The sequence below is a fragment of the Anser anser genome (assembly GCF_964211835.1).
Source record: "Anser anser genome assembly, chromosome: 1".
NCBI classification, from domain to species: domain Eukaryota; kingdom Metazoa; phylum Chordata; class Aves; order Anseriformes; family Anatidae; genus Anser; species Anser anser.
Genome location: NC_139720.1, coordinates 16,632,796 through 16,651,397, shown reverse-complemented (window position 1 = coordinate 16,651,397; position 18,602 = coordinate 16,632,796). Strand labels below are relative to the sequence as shown.

Genomic DNA, 18,602 nt, shown 5'->3' with positions numbered 1-18,602 from the left:
TCAGCCCCTCCGTCTCTCCCACTGACACCCTAGTGCACTGCAGCGAGCAGCGGCCAGCCCAGGATTTCCCTGCTGTGCTGGCGTGCATCAGCCCCGGAGCAAGCAATAGATGGGGACATAGACAGGGACCTTCCCAGCACCTGCCCCAGGGGAGAGGAGCACGTGGCAGCTCCATGGTATCGCAGTGGTGGTGGGGAGGGTTTGGGAGTATCCAGGGCTGTCTGATTTGGTTTGCTTGGATAAATTAAACAATTTGACTTTAGTTAAAGAAGCTAGCACCTAATCCATTCAGAGAAATCTGCGGTTTCGACCTGACTTTCTCCACTCCGTGCTCAGTCTGACTGACAGAGCTATCAGCTGGCCCCAAACCCCCCAGCTCACACACCTTAGCCTCCCTCCACACCAGCTTTTCTTATAAGCCGCCTTCCCTTGAACAGCCTCTTGCATTCAGAAGAGATTCCCCAGTCTCCAGCTCACCAGACCTCTGGAGAAGCTGAAGAAATGCTCATCGGTATCAGGACCAGCAGGCAGGAGATGGAAAGGCTCCATCCTTTAAAGGGGATACAGCCTGAAGAAGGCATCACTGCAGAGCAGATGGTGCTGCATGCTTGCCATGGCCTGCTTTTACTGATTGCCTGACTCAGAGGCTGTTTGGTAACATGGAGAGGCCTTTGTAGCTTATTCTGCTGTCCCTTGCTGCAGAACCCAAAAACTTCCCATGTGGAAAAGCGGTAGCACAGGCCTTCACTGCACCTTCCTGTGCAGGAGTGTCCAAGCTGAAAATGGGTTTGTTATGTTTGGACAAAGGAAAAAGGATTGGAAAATACAGTTTTGGAAATAAAGGTGGAGCAGGAGGTTGTGTGCTTAAATCTGAAATGGCAGGACCCTGAGACCCAGGCAGCAGAGGCTGCTCTGTGAATCTTCACACTGGTCATTCTCCTCTCCTGCTGGAGCGACGTGGCACACGGGGCTGCACACACAGAATCACAGAATGGTTTGGGCTAGAAGGGGCCTTAAAGACCATCTCATTCCAATCCCCTGCCACGGGCAGGGACACCTCCCACCAGAGCAGGCTGCCCAAAGCCCCATCCAGCCTGGCCTTGAACACCTCCAGGGATGGGGCAGCCACAGCTTCTCTGGGCAGCCTGTGCCAGGGCCTCACAAACTCTGAGTGAAGGATTTCCTCCTAACATCTCATCTAAATCTCCCCTCTTTTAGTCTAAAACTATTGCCTCGTGCCCTGTTACTACACTCCAGGTCCCAAGGAGAGCTCAGCTCTGTCCACAAGGGACATATCTCAATATAGATGTAAAAATCCAAATGTTGCAACCAGATCCAAAGCTGTTATTTTTTGTTGTTGTTACAAATATGCTGAAAAGAGATCTATTCCAAAAAGAAGAAAAAAAGCTTTATAAAAATAGATTTTCAGCTTTCTTCCCTGTGGTTTCCAGCTAATTTAGTTTTGAAGCAGAGAGATGAAAGCTCCTTCCAGCCCTACAAGCTGACTCGAACACTAGGAGCCAGTGCTTTTCTTGCAAGACCCCAAATACTGAGCTGCTGCAGTGTGAATTAAGCCCTTCACAACTCCTGAGCGATGCCTCACCTTTCCAAAAAGCTGCTCGGGTGAAAAAAGGGTTAGAGGAGAATCCTGCTTACAATGCTTGTGGGAACATCCCCGTCCTGCAGCTCTGCAGGACCAGCCACAGACGGGGACACCACCACGTTGTCCCTTGACTGGGAAAGGAGCAAAGACAGGAGAGCCATTAGGCCAGCTTTAACACAAACACTTTTAGAAAAAGACAGCACTCTGCAAGTTTTCAGACATTATACACTCAGCAACACAGGTTTTACACATGCTCATGGGGTACAAGAGCAATTTCTATTCAGTTAGCTGGAATAAGTCATGGTTTTTCAGTTCCGTGACCCAAATCTTGTTATCATTTTCTCTGCTTTGGAAGGGGAAAGTCCTTTTTAAAATAGTTATTCACTTAAGTCTCTGAAGCTGTGTATTTCAAGAGCTAAAAAGCTTAATGACAACTTGAAGGTGAAATCACCTGCTTGCAGTCTGCTGCTTGAAGTGGGAGAAAAAAATGACAAAAAGCTGATTCATTTTAAAAAGCATGCAGATACTGATCTACTTCAGGACTTCCACAGGAGATCAAAATGAAAATTCACATGCCAGCCAGCCCGTTCCTATCAAATTTGATCCAAAGTAAGCCAAGTTCCAGCCTTGGCAAAGGTTTCCTGTGAGAGACAGCGTCGGCACCAGGCCCGGCTGCCCCACAGGCGCTGCCATTGAGGAGACCGTGGCAGCTCAGCACCAGGCCCAGCTGCCCCACAGGCGCTGCCATCGCGGTGGCCCAGCCCTCGGGCAGCAAACTCTTACCTTGGTGCTGCCAAGGTGTGTTACAGCTGTGTCTCCACCGTTTTCACCGCTGTTTCACAATAGGCCTGGCCGGGCTGCAAGCCTCAGGGCTGGGCAGGATTCAGGCACCGCTCTCATCTCGGTGCTGCCTGCTAACACTGAAACCACCCCCCTCTGTGCAAATGCAGTCAGCTTGTGTATCACAGCCTAGATTCAGCGTTAGAAATGTGCCTCGGAAAATAAAAATCACTGCGCCAGAGAGCCTGTGTATGAGAGGAGCAAGGAGTGGTCGAGATCCTTGCCTGGGAGAAATGTGTGGGAAGGGAAGAGAAACGTATTGTCCCCTTCAAACCACGCAAGCTATTTGGAAATGCTGAACTTTAAACATGCAACCTCATGCTGCTTGAAGTGTGCAACCTGTTGTAAAACACCCCATGCAATTTGAATTTCACAAATGCCTACTGATTTATTTCTCTCAGAGGTACAGTGAGATTCATTGGGAGCAGTATCAGCAATTGCTTTACTGTGTTGAAGCTCTTTGCTCATCACCATGGCACAAAGTTTCATCACCATGAAACTGCAGCCTCCATTCTTTAGCTTATGTAGCTCTGCTTACCAAAGCACAGGAAGGCCCATCTGAACATTGGGAAATATTTCTTTATTGTGCGGGTGACTGAGCACTGGCACAGGCTGCCCAGGGAGGCTGTGGGGTCTCCTCCTCAGAGACCTCCAGAAGCCACCTGGACGTGGCCCTGGGCAGCCTGCTCTGGGTGTCCCTGCTTGGGCAGGGGTTGGAGCGGCTGGCCTCCAGAGGGCCCTGCCAGCCTCAGCAGTTCTGCGGTTTATTTTTCAGTCACCTGTTCATCAGAAGTGGTTTCTTCAGCAGAGCCATGACATTCAGCTCTGATGATAAAATCCAAGTCCCTGAGCCTCTAAGGGGAATTGAGACCATTGCTGGAGAGTTTTCCATGGAAGAGCAGCACGTTACCTTATCAGTTTTCTACACTAGCCATCCTGGATTGCTGCTGCATCCAGTTTTAAGAATGCTGAGAGAAAAGCAGGGAAGCACACCTCCCTCCTACTGTAGCTGCTCATGGTGTGATGTACGCCAGCTACACTACAAGAAGCACTGGCCAAACTCTCCTGCCATGAGCAAAAGTGGGATCTCTGCCAGAACTGCTGAAGTGTGACTTCTGCATCGACTGTGCCTTAGCCAAGTGAGCACACCTTAGTGTTTTTTGCGGTGGTTGTTGTTATAAAAGTATTTTCAAGGCCTATTCAAAGCTATCAAGTAGTTTTACCCAGAAAACATTTTCAGAGCAGGTTCAAAAGACTAAGAAAAAGTGAGCTTAAAATTAGGGAGCTGGGAAGCAGCTGTATGTGTCCTGGTTCACTTGACCTGAGCTCCAAGCAGAGTTTGGTACCTCAATGTCCAAGACCTGATCTTATCTCCAGGGGGTTGGGGCATGGCCAGAAGCAGACATTTAAGTGGCTATGAGAACTTAGGAACACTTTATTAAGTTGAAGGTTTGTTGCTGGCTATACAATAACTAAATTTTGGACCTCTAGATCCCAAGGAATTTATATGTGTAAATTCTTTGAGGCATATAGGAAAAGCAGCACTACCTGGTGGAAATATGAAAGCAAAAAGCACTTACATAAGACAATAAAATAAAATAATGGTTAGAAACTAGTAGTGTCAAACAGAGCCTTAAGCTAAACGAAGTCACCACCTTGGGCTAACACTGGTTCTGAAGTCATTCACTGCTTTTGAAGACCTGTTCCTTTGGTTTCCAGGTGCTGTCAGCCACAATGGTAGCTACTCTGCAACCTTAGGACTTCAAATACCAGTAACTTGTCTCAGACAAAACTCCTGAAGTTTGGGGAGTTGAGGTTGTGAGGAAGTGAGGGGTTGCAGCCCCTCAGGCCTGGGAGATGCCTGGTGCCCCTTGCTAGCGCTGGGGAACATGGGGTCCTTGGCTGCAGGAGGTGGTCGCTGGTGGTGTGTGTGTCACCAGGAGCCATGGCAGGGAGGCCAGCAGCCTAGGACGTCAGTGGTGATGAAAGACAGACTTGATCTCCCCTGAGACTTTGAGACCCTGAACCTGCAGCTGTACCAAATGAGGGACAGGCCTTGTGTGCTCATCAGGCTGGGAAGTGGTAACCTTTGTAATGGTGAAGGCTGGGAACTGGTGAGCCCTGGAGCCAAGATGGCTGCTGCTCCCCCTGCAGCCACACAACAGGGCCAGTGCTGCGGTAACAAGTGAGTTGAGAGCTTTTTCCACCAAAGCCTCCATGCCAGGGGAGCCCGGGCCCTGTAGCAGCACCAGGAGGAAGCAGCAAGTGACAGCAGGGGGACATTCCCTGCCACAGGGGACAGGGGCTCCAGCGGCTGACCTGACCCACTGCCTAGGGAGGTTTGCGGCTCACCAGGAGACTCTGGCGGACTGGGGGGTGAGCAAAGGTGGCGTGGTGATCCAGACAGAAAAGACCTTGACAAACAAAATAGGCTAAAGAGGCCCCAGCTCAAACATACCCACACAAACGAGCATAATGGGGGATGTTGTCACAATTCTGTTGGGAGCTCAGCTTGACAGGATTTCCCTCCAGAGGGCCTGCACACCTACGAATACAGGCTGGTGAATACACAGGAGGAATTAGGGGCTTGTGTGCAGTTGCAGGGCTACAGTCTCATTGGGATCACAGGGTGGGTAGTTCACAGAACAGGAGTGCCGTGATGGATGGGTACAGGCTCTTCAGAAAGGACAGCTGGGAAAGCGAGGAGCAGGGGTCTCCCAGGACAATAGAGAGCAGCAGGAAGGCATCGACCTCTGCCTGGGGGTGGGCAGCGAGCTACCTCAGGGTTATGTGTTAGGATTAGGGGCCTGACCCACATGGGTGATGTTGCTGAGGGTGTCTGCTACAGACTGCGGAATCAGGAAGAACTAGGCGAGGCCTGCTTCAGACAAGTTGAAGAAGTCTCATGTTTACAGGCCCTGGTCCCCCGGTGGACTTCAACTACCCCAATACCTGCTGAAGGGACAACACTAAGGCACCAGGAGGTCTCTGGAGTGCTGATGATAACTTTCTGACACAGATGAGGAGCTGATGTGGGCAAAGTGGAGCATCTGTCATTCAAGAAGCAGCTGTGACTATCCAGCCTTTAAAAGGGAAGGGCCAGAGGGATCTTATCAATGCAGGTTTGTGGAGTCTCCGTCCTTGGAGATATTCAAAACCTGACACTATGGTCCTAAGCAACAGGCCCTAGTTGCCCCTGCTTTGAGCAGGGGAGTTCTACATGTTCTCCAGCGGTCCCGTCCAGTTTTTGCAATCCTGTGAATTTTACAGAAAGGGAATTTTGAAGACATGGGAATATCTATGTCCTTTTTCTTGCACTCACAGTTAAAGCTATCTCTACCAGGAGTGGATCAAATAACAAACATACCCGTGACTGATGTACGATGAAGTAACAATGAAAACCACACTAATATTACACAAAACATTTATGAAGATTTTAATGGGGACATTTACTGGAAAATTCAGATGAGGAAAACATGGAACATTAACACGTTACCAATTAATGACATTTTGCAAAGAAAAAATTCAAAAAAGACAAAGAGAATATTGGGAAAACACAATGACGACTGAGACCCGTAACATGACTACCCTAACACAAGTCAAGAGCTGACATGAAGCATCAACAGTCTTTACTGTTAACCTGCACATGGCCAGGCACTCTGAATACAGACTTAAATTGAATCGATTTCAGCACCAGTGAAAAAGGATGGCTTTTGTCTGCTCCCAGATCTTTTGTAATGTCGAATAAATATCGAAGATTTTAACAGTCCTGTTTTCCCCACACACACACAAAGCTCCCTGAACTGTGTGTTGAACTTTGCCAGATTAGCAGCTGGACACAGAAAAGTGTCTTCTCCTCTTCTCCCCCTTATATTTCCACACTTTGGAGAAAAGTGATTACTTGTAACTTTTCTCACAAGAAGGAATACAAGGAATTCTTAGAAGAAACTAAGACACCAGAAAAGGACAGGAGGTGACGTGTAACCCAAGCTTTCAAATCTGCTGAAATGATCTATTCATGTTAGAGCTTTCCCACTGCCCAAACTGGATGCAATTTCAAAATTCTACACCCATTTAATAAATCTTGCTCCTGCATAGATGCACTTTAATGAGTTACCTTTTATTACTGTGTGGAAATACAGGAATTTATTTTTGTTGACTTGCTAATAATAAAGTTTTATTCAAAGTGCAGGGTGTTCTCGATATACACTCAATCCTAACTGTGTATAATTTGGACAGAGGTATTTGGTTCTTCCTAATAACCACCCCATTTTGACACGTGGCACAATCCAAGATCTAATTATTATCTGGTCTATATTAAGTTAGCTATATAATACGGAAATGCGTATGAAATTGCATTTTTCTGAAGCATGACAACGTATTGTCTCTTCCAGCCTCTGCCCTCAGTAGTTAACAAAAAATTAGTTGTGTGAAAAAATTAAATATCAAGACTGTTTTAAAGCTCCTAGATCTGTATTTCTGAATAGCAAACATTTAAAAACATTACTTAGTACAGTTTAAGAATCTAGAACATTTTTTTATAAAACTGTATCAGATTAAAAATAAATATCTGTTGCTCAGTGTTCAGGCAAAATACTGGACTTAAACATCGTTCATTCCTTTCCCAGAGTTCAATGCATGAGCACACATTTCCTGTAAAACACATAGACTTTACCTAGAAACCAGGTATCTTCAAGTAAGAAAAAAAATATTTCACTTATACATACAAGTTCATAATTTCAGCCATGATTCTTTTTATATTAAAATTCTTGTATTTGCAACTATTACTGAATAACTTCAAGACACTCCTTGATACGTATTAACATAAATACCACCACCCAGTTCAATAACGTTGTACCAAACTAGCTTCTGTTTTAAACCTCTTCAGTGCTAACAGTCAAGAGCTGGGACTAGATAGTCAACTGACCTTCAGAACATACAAATCAATAAAAATATGTTTATTACTGTTTTTCTCATTCTCAGGCAGCAATTTTTTCACAGTCCTTCAATAAGCAAACCCAGACGCTATGTTGCTGGTTCTACCTTATCAACGTCTTCCTTCTTTGCACCCTCCTCTCGGTTTTTGCCCTGTTGCATGGTAAACACCGATGGGCCCAGCCTTAGGATCTTCCCACTGCCCAGGCACTCATCGCCCTTGTAGAACACAGCAAACTAGGAGATGAACACAGGGAAAGTTTTTTTCAGCTTCTGCAGGCTGTGCAAGGCCTGCTGGACAGTGATTATATGCATCTATATTTGTTCTAACCAAATCTCAAGAAAAAAAATTAAAAAGCACCGGAATTGCTGACTCACAAGAGTTTAAATACAAGTCTCATAGTAGAAATTTCCTGATGAACTTCTGCAAGATTATCTGATAACTCTTCAGCTACTGTGGAGGAATGGTTTGTTCCAAAAAGCTTGCTTTCCCACAGGAGATGACACACATAACATCACCTGCATCTTCACTGTACCTTCCCTTGACAACTCTGCCCAGGCTACTGCGGCACTTCTCAAAAAAGGAGGGGACCAAGGTAGCCTGCTGCCAAAGGGCTACTGAGGCAGACCACCTGGAGGAAGCAGCTGGGACTCACATGTGGGTTCATACAGGAGAGGAGGAGCACAGACCTCCTGGCCTGTCCCTCTCAGTAAAAAGGCCAGTTACAGGCTCCAGGCAGTCAGGGGTTTCTCAAACCTACCATCCACTCTGGCAGCTTACTCACTTCTCTTACTTCACCCCTCTCTGTTACAAACAGCCCTCAGACAATTGGCCTCAGGATGTATCCCACAGAGGCCCGGTTTTGGGGCATGCAGGAGATGTTTGAAAACCTCTAGCTCATAATGGGATGGTGTACACCCTTGTATTAGCGGTGTGGAGAGGCATCACCGCACATTACCCATTCTGGAAAACGAGCTTTGCTGAACACAGATCCTCACTAAACAAATTTGAACACCAAAACCACATTACACAGCCTAATGACTTCTACAATCTATTTCTCGAGGACAACAACAGATACCAGTTCTGCATATATAACTGATTATCAGAGACCTTTTCATATACTTCTAAAACTTGTAAGCCAGCCTCTCAGAACACATGGATAACAACAGGCTACCTTAAGCTGGAAACAAACATCTTGTAAAGTAGTGGATAAATAACCAAAACAGAGCTAGCTGCTCTCACATGCAAATAAATCACCTATTTTGTTCCAGCTGTTAAAAACACTTCTCTGTTTTACTAGTTACTCTATTTTAAAAACCCAAAATGGCAAGAAAGTCACTTCTAACAACTTACCTGCCCAGGTGTGAGAGCTCTTGTTGGCTTCACTAGTGTCACCCACACACTCCCATCTTGGTTTAGAGTCAGCACACAAGGCACTGGAGCAGAAAATGGCCAAACACCTGCCAGTTAATCCTTATGTTCACATTAAAACAAAACCAACTTTCATCACCAGGTGAAACAGATCTAAGTCAACACACCACCACACAGAATTGTTTGATAGAAATACTACAGAAACAGAAAGGCAAACCAAACATTTCAGCTGTTTCTGCAAAACTACGCTGAACACAATACTACTTCACAAACTGAATAAAAAATAACAGAAAAGCCACAAAAAAAAACAGAACAAGGTTTGGTTACCCAGTGCCATCTGGTGCTGAAACCTGAAATGACATTCCATCATTTTATCCCTAACGAGCTCTGCAGGAGGTTCCTCTGCTATCCAGTGCACCCGATTTGTCCGCAACAGGTCTCTGTACAGAGCAGGGTGATTTGTTGATGGTGCCTGAAAATACAACGTTTACTCAGTGGTGATGTTTTTGCCAAAGAGCCTAGGACTGTTGTGAAATGAAGCACGAAATACAGAAGCAGCACCAAGCCGTAACAAAATAAAGGTGAAATGAGTACAAAACCAAGCATTACTTAGCATTTATCAGCTTCCAGGTGGAAACCTTTTATGAAATAATATGCTAAAGCAAGCCTGAATTATTTGTCAGTCTTCTACATCTCAAGAGTCATGTCACTTCTTATATTTTTTTCTCCAATCCTATTTCTCCCTTCTTCAGGCCGAGTTCAGATCCCTTGTTGATTTGTATCGCTCTTCCTTTTGTTCTAGAAGCAACAAGTATATTTCTAGTGCTGCAATATAATGAAGAAGCTCTTTCATTCGGAAAAAAAATACACAAGACAGTTTATATTTATAATCTAGGCTATTCTGCTAATCAAATCTTCAGTATCCCACTTCTGGACAGGTACCGTCCTTAGAATTGAGGAAAGGACATTATAAATGCAATCCCTCATACTTTTTTTTTTAACCTCCAAAACATACTGCTGTCATATGAGAAATAAAATTGAAGATGCAAGTCAGACATCTTCGCCGAAATCAAGAGGATTTGCTTTATAGAAAAGCAGAATTTAAAACCTTGGAGTCATTTCTCACAATGAGAAAAAGCAGGGACAAGCACTGTATGAAAACAAGGATAAATTCCATATATTTTGTACATCGTTACTGAACAAAATTGAAGTCTGTACAAAGGGTGGCCTGCCAAGCCCCAGTCACTCCTTTGTTGGGGAGGTGTTGCACACACACAGCCTTAAATTCTTAGTGGTCCTGTCTGCTTCCTCTCAACTCTGTTTTGATTACAATTTTTTTTTCCCCCTCAGGCAAGTCAGCAAGTAGCAACACACCTCATTATAATCATATCAGTATCAAAATAACTTTAAGAACAGCAGGAAACATTAACAAAGCTGGTGAGGTGCAGAGCCCCAATCACCTCTTATGATTAGTCATTAAAACACCAATGATTCACAGTAGTATATTCTGCCTCAGTTTTCAAAATGATATAACTGTATTACTGGCTATTACCTCCTTTACCAGAAAGACAAAACAACAAAACATAGTAAACCAAGACGATACACATTTTATGTACTGTGTCATAATTATTACAGAGAACTCTTATTCTTTTGAGTAAAAAATGAGAGCTCAGTAGACTGGTTGAGTTTTTCCAGTGTTTGCCATTTAAGTGGAAAAAGCTTGCTGCCAAAATCTAAGGCAGTCTTCCACTCACCAAAAGCCAGTCTGGACAAGGTGTTTCAAACCCCGCAGATGCTGCGCTAGCTGGCACTTGTTTCCCCCAATAGGAGAGCCAAGAATTCTGCCCAAGGTAGGATCACATTCCGTACAGCAGGAGTCATGAAATGCTTGCATGAGGCATTCACAATGCCAGTGTTAATTAACTCACCACAAAGATATCTCCAGTGCTGACATCTTTATCTACAACAAACCAAGCATCCTTCACATTTGTTAGCCCAGCCCTCTGGCCTATTGTGTAGAGGAACCAACCTAAAAAACATGAAAATGGAGTGCTGCTAGCATCTTTTACTCTTTTACTTTCAAAAAATATATTAAAAGCATTTCCCCAAAGCTTTACCACTAAGCAAAGAATAAAGAACCAAGTGTTTTAGAGAAGTGTGCCAATCACAAGTTCAGCCAACATCTACTTGAAAGTTTCCATCTGTACCTGAAGCACACAATTTCAAACTAAGCCGTTTCTACTGCGGTACTCTTCCAAAAGCCAAACTTTTCTCTATTTCAGTTGACTTGTGGTTTTGCTATCAGTCTTACTAGTTCCCCTTACTACTGTATGTAGCAGTAGGACATCCCACTTCCATATGTTACGTGGGACAGGAGCTCTGTTCTGGCAGTTAGAGCTGAGGAGAGAGCAGAGGAAGCATACAGAAGGAAGGGAAGAGGTAACCTGCCCATTTCTGGCGATGTCCTACTGTCCATCACCAAGGGGCATGATTTTTCTGCAAAGTGTAGATGCTAAAGAATCTGGAACTGAAGCAGTCACTTTAGAAGAATTACGTGAACAATGGTCTCTTGGTAAATTAACAATTACTTAGTAGCAACAGAGTAATCCTAATAATTTCTACAATTTACTTCCTTGCAACATGAAACAAAAAAAATCAAGTATCAGTTGTAGTTCACAGCCCTACATACTGTATAAAGCAAGCTTTCCATGATCATTAGAGAAATCAAACTGGAAAAAATCTTTAACTTGTTTGGAATTTCACAAACTTTTTCGTTCTAAATGTAAGCAATATTACTCCATTTCTCTAAAAGCAGTTATCGAGGTGGGTTAGCCAATTACCTTTGTGTGTTCCCAGCACCTTCTTATCCTCAATGGAAACAAAGTTCCCTGGTCGAGGTTCTAAATACTACCAAATAGAAAGAGATTTAAGTTAAAACATGGCCCCCAAATACTCAAAATATATTTCAAGTTCTGTCACTACGTTCTCTTGGAGTTGGAAAATAGCTGTTCCACAAGCAAGCACTGTTCAAGCAGCTTACTGCCGCTTCCCTCGGGCTGCCTGTGGGAGAAAAAGCAGGAGGGGCAGTCCCCATCAGCACTAATCCTGTGCTTCACTCCCCCCATCCTCATTTACGACAGTGAACAGCGTGTTTCAACCATTTGCCCCTCTCATATCCCAGACACACGTCAGAGCCTAGCAGGCACAGGAGTCAGTTTGCTGAGTCCTGCTGATGCAGAAAGTGATGGGCTATGCACCAGTGGAGGGGCAAGCTTCCTCACACAGGCTGCTGGTGTTAGCTTCTGGTAGGCTTGGGACTGCAAAGGGAGATGCTACATAGTGCCAGCCACCAGCTGGCAGAGATTTTTCCGTAGACAGAACCAGAACAGATCACAGAGTTTGCCTTAGGTTTAACGTTACTCACCTCCAGAAGGAATTTTTTGAAGTTTCTTTCACCAATGAAACAAACTCCCATACTCTGAAAAGGAAAAGTGGTACTGAATCCATAGAAAAGCAGAGAAAGCCATTGGAAGTAACGTATATTACTCATCTCATCTCATAAAATGAACAAACCCACAACATCTTCTCCAACATACGTAAACAACTCCTATACAGTATCAGTGAGAGCCATGCGCACAGGAGAGAAATAATAAAATATAGAACACATGTTCAGTAAAGGCATACGTTAAAACATCGGTGACTATATTGTACATATATTGTAAACAGAAGTCTTTCAGATAACGTACAAAACTGATATAAATTATATAGATACAGTCTATGTCTTGAAGTAAAACTTAAACAAGCAGGTTTTCCTTTCAGTTACTGCCTACATTCTTCAGATAACCATTTACGTGGAGAAATATAAACATTTAGAGCAATCAAGACTGTATCAGCACACAATTGCTGCCTCTATCACGTTTGTTAGGATCAAATCATGAAGTGTAAGTTCTTAGCCAGGGAAACACTTTCTTTTTTTTTTTTTTTTGACAAAGTGACTGAAGACCAGTAGGACTCAGTCTCAGTGAAGACATTCAAAAACACATCTAGTGCAGAAGCCCTTGAAAGCTACGGGAAATAAACATCAAGGCTTCTCACCTGCTGTAACACAGAACACTTTCCTTAAGGCTTACAGCTTCGTATCTCATTCACCCTCACCTTAGTGCTTCTAAGACACAACGGCACACAAATTATCTGCAAGCTAAAATACAGAACTAACCACAAGCTCATAAAAGTACTTTTAAGCAGGCAGACAACTACAGAACTGCTTCCCAACCTATTCTATTATTGTTTGCTTAAACAGCTGATTGATCAGAGATTAAGGTTCCAAAAGTTCAGAAAAGTCCATTTCAGAGAGAAATACAAATCAAAAGAGTTTAAGTGTTACCATGCCTCTTTTTTCTTTAGCACATGATGAAGGCCATGTTCCGATGCTATCTTCTTTACGAAGCTTTTTGTTAAATCCCCTAAAGGAAAAATGGTTTTCCTCAAAGCATCCTGGGAGACCTGACTTAGAAAGAAGGTCTGGTCTTTAAAGAGGTCAGCTCCTTGAAGGAGTTTTACAGCTGCAAAGCACAGAACACAAAAAACAATTCAGTAACTGCCTTTAATATTTCAACTTCCTTTAGCATTTTGTTCAGTAATCAACATTTTAATTTTTATTATTTCCAAACACACGTGAAAGACAGCATTTTTCAGGGTTTTCAAAATCTAATTGAAAATGTTTGAATATTTCCTCACCCCTGAAAAGATACAGAAACATTCTGATCTTCTACAATGCAGAACCTGAAAAAACCTTGCATTGCCCCATCGATTACACTACTGCAAGTTTCACTGGCAAGAACATTAACGATATTAAAGATGGAAACAGCTCTCACATAAGGGAGAATGAATATTTAAACATCCTAGAGTATACCGTTTTTAAAATAATTTTGCACATAAATCACACTGCTATAAATCAGTGATGTGAACAGTCATCACAGCTATTTCCAATGGATGATCTAAGGAGAGGAAAGTTTGACTTTCTTCTTTCATCTAAAAAGCGAGCAGTAAATGAAGCCTCCTGATAACCCAGATGAAATAAATTCAGTGTAGTTTTTCAGTCATGTTCTGTCCACTTGCTTTAAGAGCTAATAGCTCTGGTGATGTACAAACTCTATTGGTGCATTGCTTGGCTCAAGTGAACACTAACTACGGGCCAGGAGCTCAGTCACAACTGTTACTACAAATTCTCAGTAACAGGGCAGGAAGCCTGCTTAGACTATTACAAGGTATTACAACTGTGAATCAGGCTGCCCCAAGGACAGACCGCTGGTCCCACTGGAGCCATTTCAACTTCCCAGAAATAAAATCCAATACGACGAAACATATAAAGCCCCTTAAGTCCAGAACAAACAACCGAAAGTCAAGAAGCTGTAATATACAAACATCACCGTGGCAGCTTTGCAAGAGAGGAAGTTTGCAGGTTTCTTTCCCCTTGGGTGCACTATGTGCTTCAGCAGTGCTTCAGCTGAGTTACTTTCCTGCATTACGGCCCACAGCAGAGCTGTTTGGGAGATACCCACATTGCCATCCAAACTGCAATAGTTCCACGCAGAGTCAGACCCAGAACAGCATTAATCAAGCTGGCTCAGGTACTGGTAACAACAGAACCACTGTGGTGCAGGTATCAACTTCTGATTATGTACAGCCACAGGCAGGCTATTAAAGTGAAGAGCAAAACCTGCTGCTGCTGTTAGTACCTTTGCTGAGCTGGGAATTACGGCCTTAAAATGTCTACACTTGCTGCACTTGTACCTTTCAATTGCAGTGTAGGCAGAACCTTAATCTGCCTGGGAAAATCTGGCTCCTACAGGGGAATGGAGAAGGCACTGAATGAAAGATTCTTTTTTCCCCCAGTAAAATTATACTGGAGTCCAATTACTGTATAAAACAATGTTATTAATTTTAACGTTTCAAAGGTCGTAAATCTAAAGATACTACCTAAGCATATCCCCATGATAAGGTCTATTATATACCGAATAGCCAAAGAATACATTCATTAAAAAAAAGAAACACATCGAGTAATTTTTACATAAGTCACTGAAATACTTGACAAAGATTTCCTGAAATGCTTCTCCAGGGTGTGGAAGATAGCCCTGTCTCCTTAATCCACATTACAGCTCCTCCAGAATGTTGATTACTCCTGAAATGCTCATTCTTACCCCTCTGCACCTGGATTAGCAAATGTAACACTTGACTGGTCAGTGTAATTTTCAGTGAGGCAAATCCCCTGTTTTGCCCAATCAGCCTTCTAGAGGCTGGGGTTTAAACAGTAATCATCACATGTGAAGTCGTTAACTTCCCCGATTACGTGACACAAAATATAGTTTAAATTTCTCTTTCATACATAGGATGAAATATAAAACTACTTACTATTTCTAACTTCAAACCGGTTTCTGAAAAGCCCTTGCGGTCTTTTAGTGTATTTCTGATTAAAAACTTCCTCATCCTCCAGTGACGTCCTAGCATAATGCCCAGTAGCAATTGCATCGGCTCCTAGCAAGGAAAAAAAGGTAAAAAATAAACAAACAAAAAACTCACAAAGGCACATACTTGAAATTCACAGTGTAAAGCAGGGCTATAAACATCTAGGAAAAAAGCAGAAAACAGCGAAGGAAGAAAACCTAAGGAGAAGTCTTATACTGACAGGCATCACACCCCTGCTATTTAATCAACATGAACTGTTCATCAGCATGTTGGAATTTGTGGTTTTGTACTTTAAGGACCACCTAAGAATGTAAGATTTAATGCTCAGGTCAACATGCATCCCTGAATTAAATCTGCTCCTAAATATATAACAGTAAATTCAAACCCAAATACTTTACAGATATTGAAATACTGCCACAGAGATGCACAATTTATGCATACAACTGAATTCCTGTTTTTCCCCACCTTTCCAAAAATTGCTACCATTTTAGCATTTCCCCCGCATACGCTGTGTACTGATGCACTTCAAAGAGCCTTACCAAGGTTATCCATAGCATAGTGAAGAAAGTAGTTGAATTTTATATGCTTGTTACACACGATATCAGGATTAGGCGTCCTTCCCAATTCATACTCTTTTAAGAAGTCACTGTAAAATAAAGAGTCACACGTATATTAACATTATTAGCACTGCACGATACTCTCCAAGACAGGAAGATCAGTTACACGGGAAAACTTGAGACCCAGTCATATGAAGCATTTTATGTAAGAGACAAAATATCCATCAGCTTTTAACCTGTAAAAAAACAATGCTTGCAGGATTTTCTCCAGACTGAGGGCATGGTCAAACCATCATTCACAATCTTGTACAGTACAGATGATTTATTAAATTAGCATTACTCAGGGGAGACACAGCTATCCACCGTGCACATCCTACTCATCTCTTACAAAATACTTATTTTTCAGAATTAAAAAAGCCTGATCAATTTTTCAAAGCTTTTCAAGCACCCACCAGAAGATTATGTGTTCCAGCTGCAAGGACACTAGCTTAATCTGTGAGAGCATACCATAAGCAGTCATGGGACCTTGCCTTAACTTTACAGACATTTTTTCCTGCCTTTTTTTTTTTCCCCACTCAAAAAATAAGTATAGTTTCTCATAGTCGAATTGTAGTTTTTACACTTTCATGCAACTAAAATGCTTAGCATTATTCGCTTGAAAACATTTAAATAACTACTAATAAAATTAAATTAGCATACAGCGATGCACAGAGACAGCAGAAGGCCCAATGTTTGCTTTATTTTGCTTGCCCTCAGTGGTCACTCAAGTCAAAAGGGACAGAGGGCAGAGCCTGGAAAAGAATCTTTACCTGTATTTAAAAGAAATACTGAATCTCTCTGATGCAAAGACATGAAACAGACTCTGTACAGACCATGGGAAAGACAAGACCTGAGATAGTTTTCTTGATAAAAGGTGGTTTTTGATGAATAATCCTTTAAAGAGAGACTTCAGGGAATAAATTCAAGCTCAGCGATGACAGTAAGGAAAAAAAGGCTTCTGGAACAAACCAAGATACTTACAACACGTTGTTTGGGAATGCTGTACTAATAAATGATGAGAAGCAAAAGGAAAGCTGATCTTCTGTGATCTTTGATTCATCATTTTACAGCCATCCCCCACCCCGCAAGAGTTTTGATACCATTCATTCATTCTCCCACACCAAAAATGAAAATGGAGTGAACCTTCCCAGAACAGGACCATTTTCTTCACTGAATGCGCAAGAGTTTTGTGTTTAACTTGATGCCACTGCAATGTGGTACAGAAATAGCACAACTGTTATTCCTCAGTTTCTTCTAAGACAAGGTAACAAGAGCACTACTTAAAGGAGGAGGAAAATGAACTAATGTTGAATAAGTAGGAGAGAAATTTGGTTGTTACACCAATACCTCCCTTCTTCTCCAAGAAAATCTTTCAGCTTTCTCCATGCATAACTTTCTTCCATTACAGTGGAACAAAGTCATAGGAAGAGCAAATCTGAACATCCACTTTAGAGAACAACATCAAATTTGTCAGAAATTTTAAGAAGGCTAAGTCATGGTTGCTCTGTGGTAAACTGGATTCAGCATATACTAATATAACGTACAATGCACTGCATAAATTACACAAATAAACAAGGGTAATAGCATCCCATGACGTAATTCTTCCTCAAGCTACGATAATGTTGGGCCAGTATGTAGGAAAAAGAAATGAGCTGCAATAATGGCATTAACATGCATTCATAATAACTGTAGATAAACCTATTAATTTCAAAATTAACGAGTGTATTAAAACCAACGGTTAAATTGTGATGTTAAATGTGAATGAGAGAGAAAACAATTCTGCGTTTAAGGAGCGTCACTACTTCCTTTTAGCACCAATAATACTGCAATAAACTGCCTTTACCATCCTCACTTTTCACAGGAACATGGCACTACGTTAACCTATTTCTGAAAGACCACCTGTTTTGAGTAGGTTTCTACCTGAATACTTCATTCCAGTATTCCTTCACGTAGGAAACCTGGTGAAAAGGGATATCGAGCTTCTGACAAACACGGTAAGCGTCTTCGCAATCTCGGTCGACGGAGCAAGCTCCTTGCTCATCCAGAGGGTCCCAGTTTTTCATGAAGACGCCCGTCACTTGGTAGCCTACCAAGGGAAGGCAAGGAATGACTGATAAACTGAAAATCTTATAGGGTGGCCTTAAGACTGTGTTTTTCAAGGCAACCGCGTCCTTCAGAAGATGTGAGAAACTCTGTATTATGCATGCACCCTGCTAGGAGTTTCACAGTAAAGCTATCACGTAATATTTTCGCTAAGGGCAGAGCAATAGCTGACACCCAGATAAGGTGTTTATGAAATCCCCACGGCAACAGCACACAACGCCGAGTTGCTCCGGCTTCCCCCTGCACCTTGCCTTGCCTTCCCCTCTCCCTCAGCCCCGGGGGGACCCGGCCGAGACCCGGCGGGGGCCCGGCCGCCCTCGCCCACCTCGGCGCCTCAGCAGCAGCGCTGCCACGGCGCTGTCCACCCCGCCGGACACGGCGCAGGCGACATGGCGGCCCCCCGCCGCCCGCAGCATCGCCCCGGCCGGGATCGGCCCGGCTCGGCCCCACCGCCCCTTCCTCCCCGCCGCCCGCCCCTTCCGCCGCCATGGCCCCGGGGGCCGGGCTTAGCGTGAGGGGAGCGAGCGGGGCTGGGCGGTTTCTGGCGAGCAGGGGGAGCTTTTCTCGGCACAGGGGGTTGTCTGAGGGCAGGTGGGACGGGAGGTGGGTGGAGGAGGCGTTATTAAGGCAATTAAGGTGTAAAAGTTAGAGACGGTGGCCCGAATTTGCTGCCCTTGACCCCCCCCCC

At 43.5% G+C, this 18,602-nt stretch overlaps 1 protein-coding gene across 1 annotated transcript; it reads right to left on the bottom strand.

Moving 5' to 3' along the window:
- Window positions 1-5,855: 5,855 nt before the first annotated feature.
- On the bottom strand, window positions 5,856-18,395 carry TRMU (tRNA mitochondrial 2-thiouridylase). The gene is made up of 12 exons (XM_083847962.1): window positions 18,240-18,395; window positions 17,732-17,897; window positions 15,755-15,861; window positions 15,162-15,284; window positions 13,140-13,312; window positions 12,175-12,228; window positions 11,591-11,657; window positions 10,679-10,779; window positions 9,078-9,222; window positions 8,733-8,815; window positions 7,487-7,615; window positions 5,856-7,096 (listed from the first exon to the last, which is right to left on the bottom strand). Exons 1-12 carry the CDS (start codon window positions 18,328-18,330, stop codon window positions 7,046-7,048), a joined length of 1,290 nt encoding a protein of 429 aa, XP_083704088.1. The 5' UTR covers window positions 18,331-18,395; the 3' UTR covers window positions 5,856-7,045.
- Window positions 18,396-18,602: the final 207 nt, after the last annotated feature.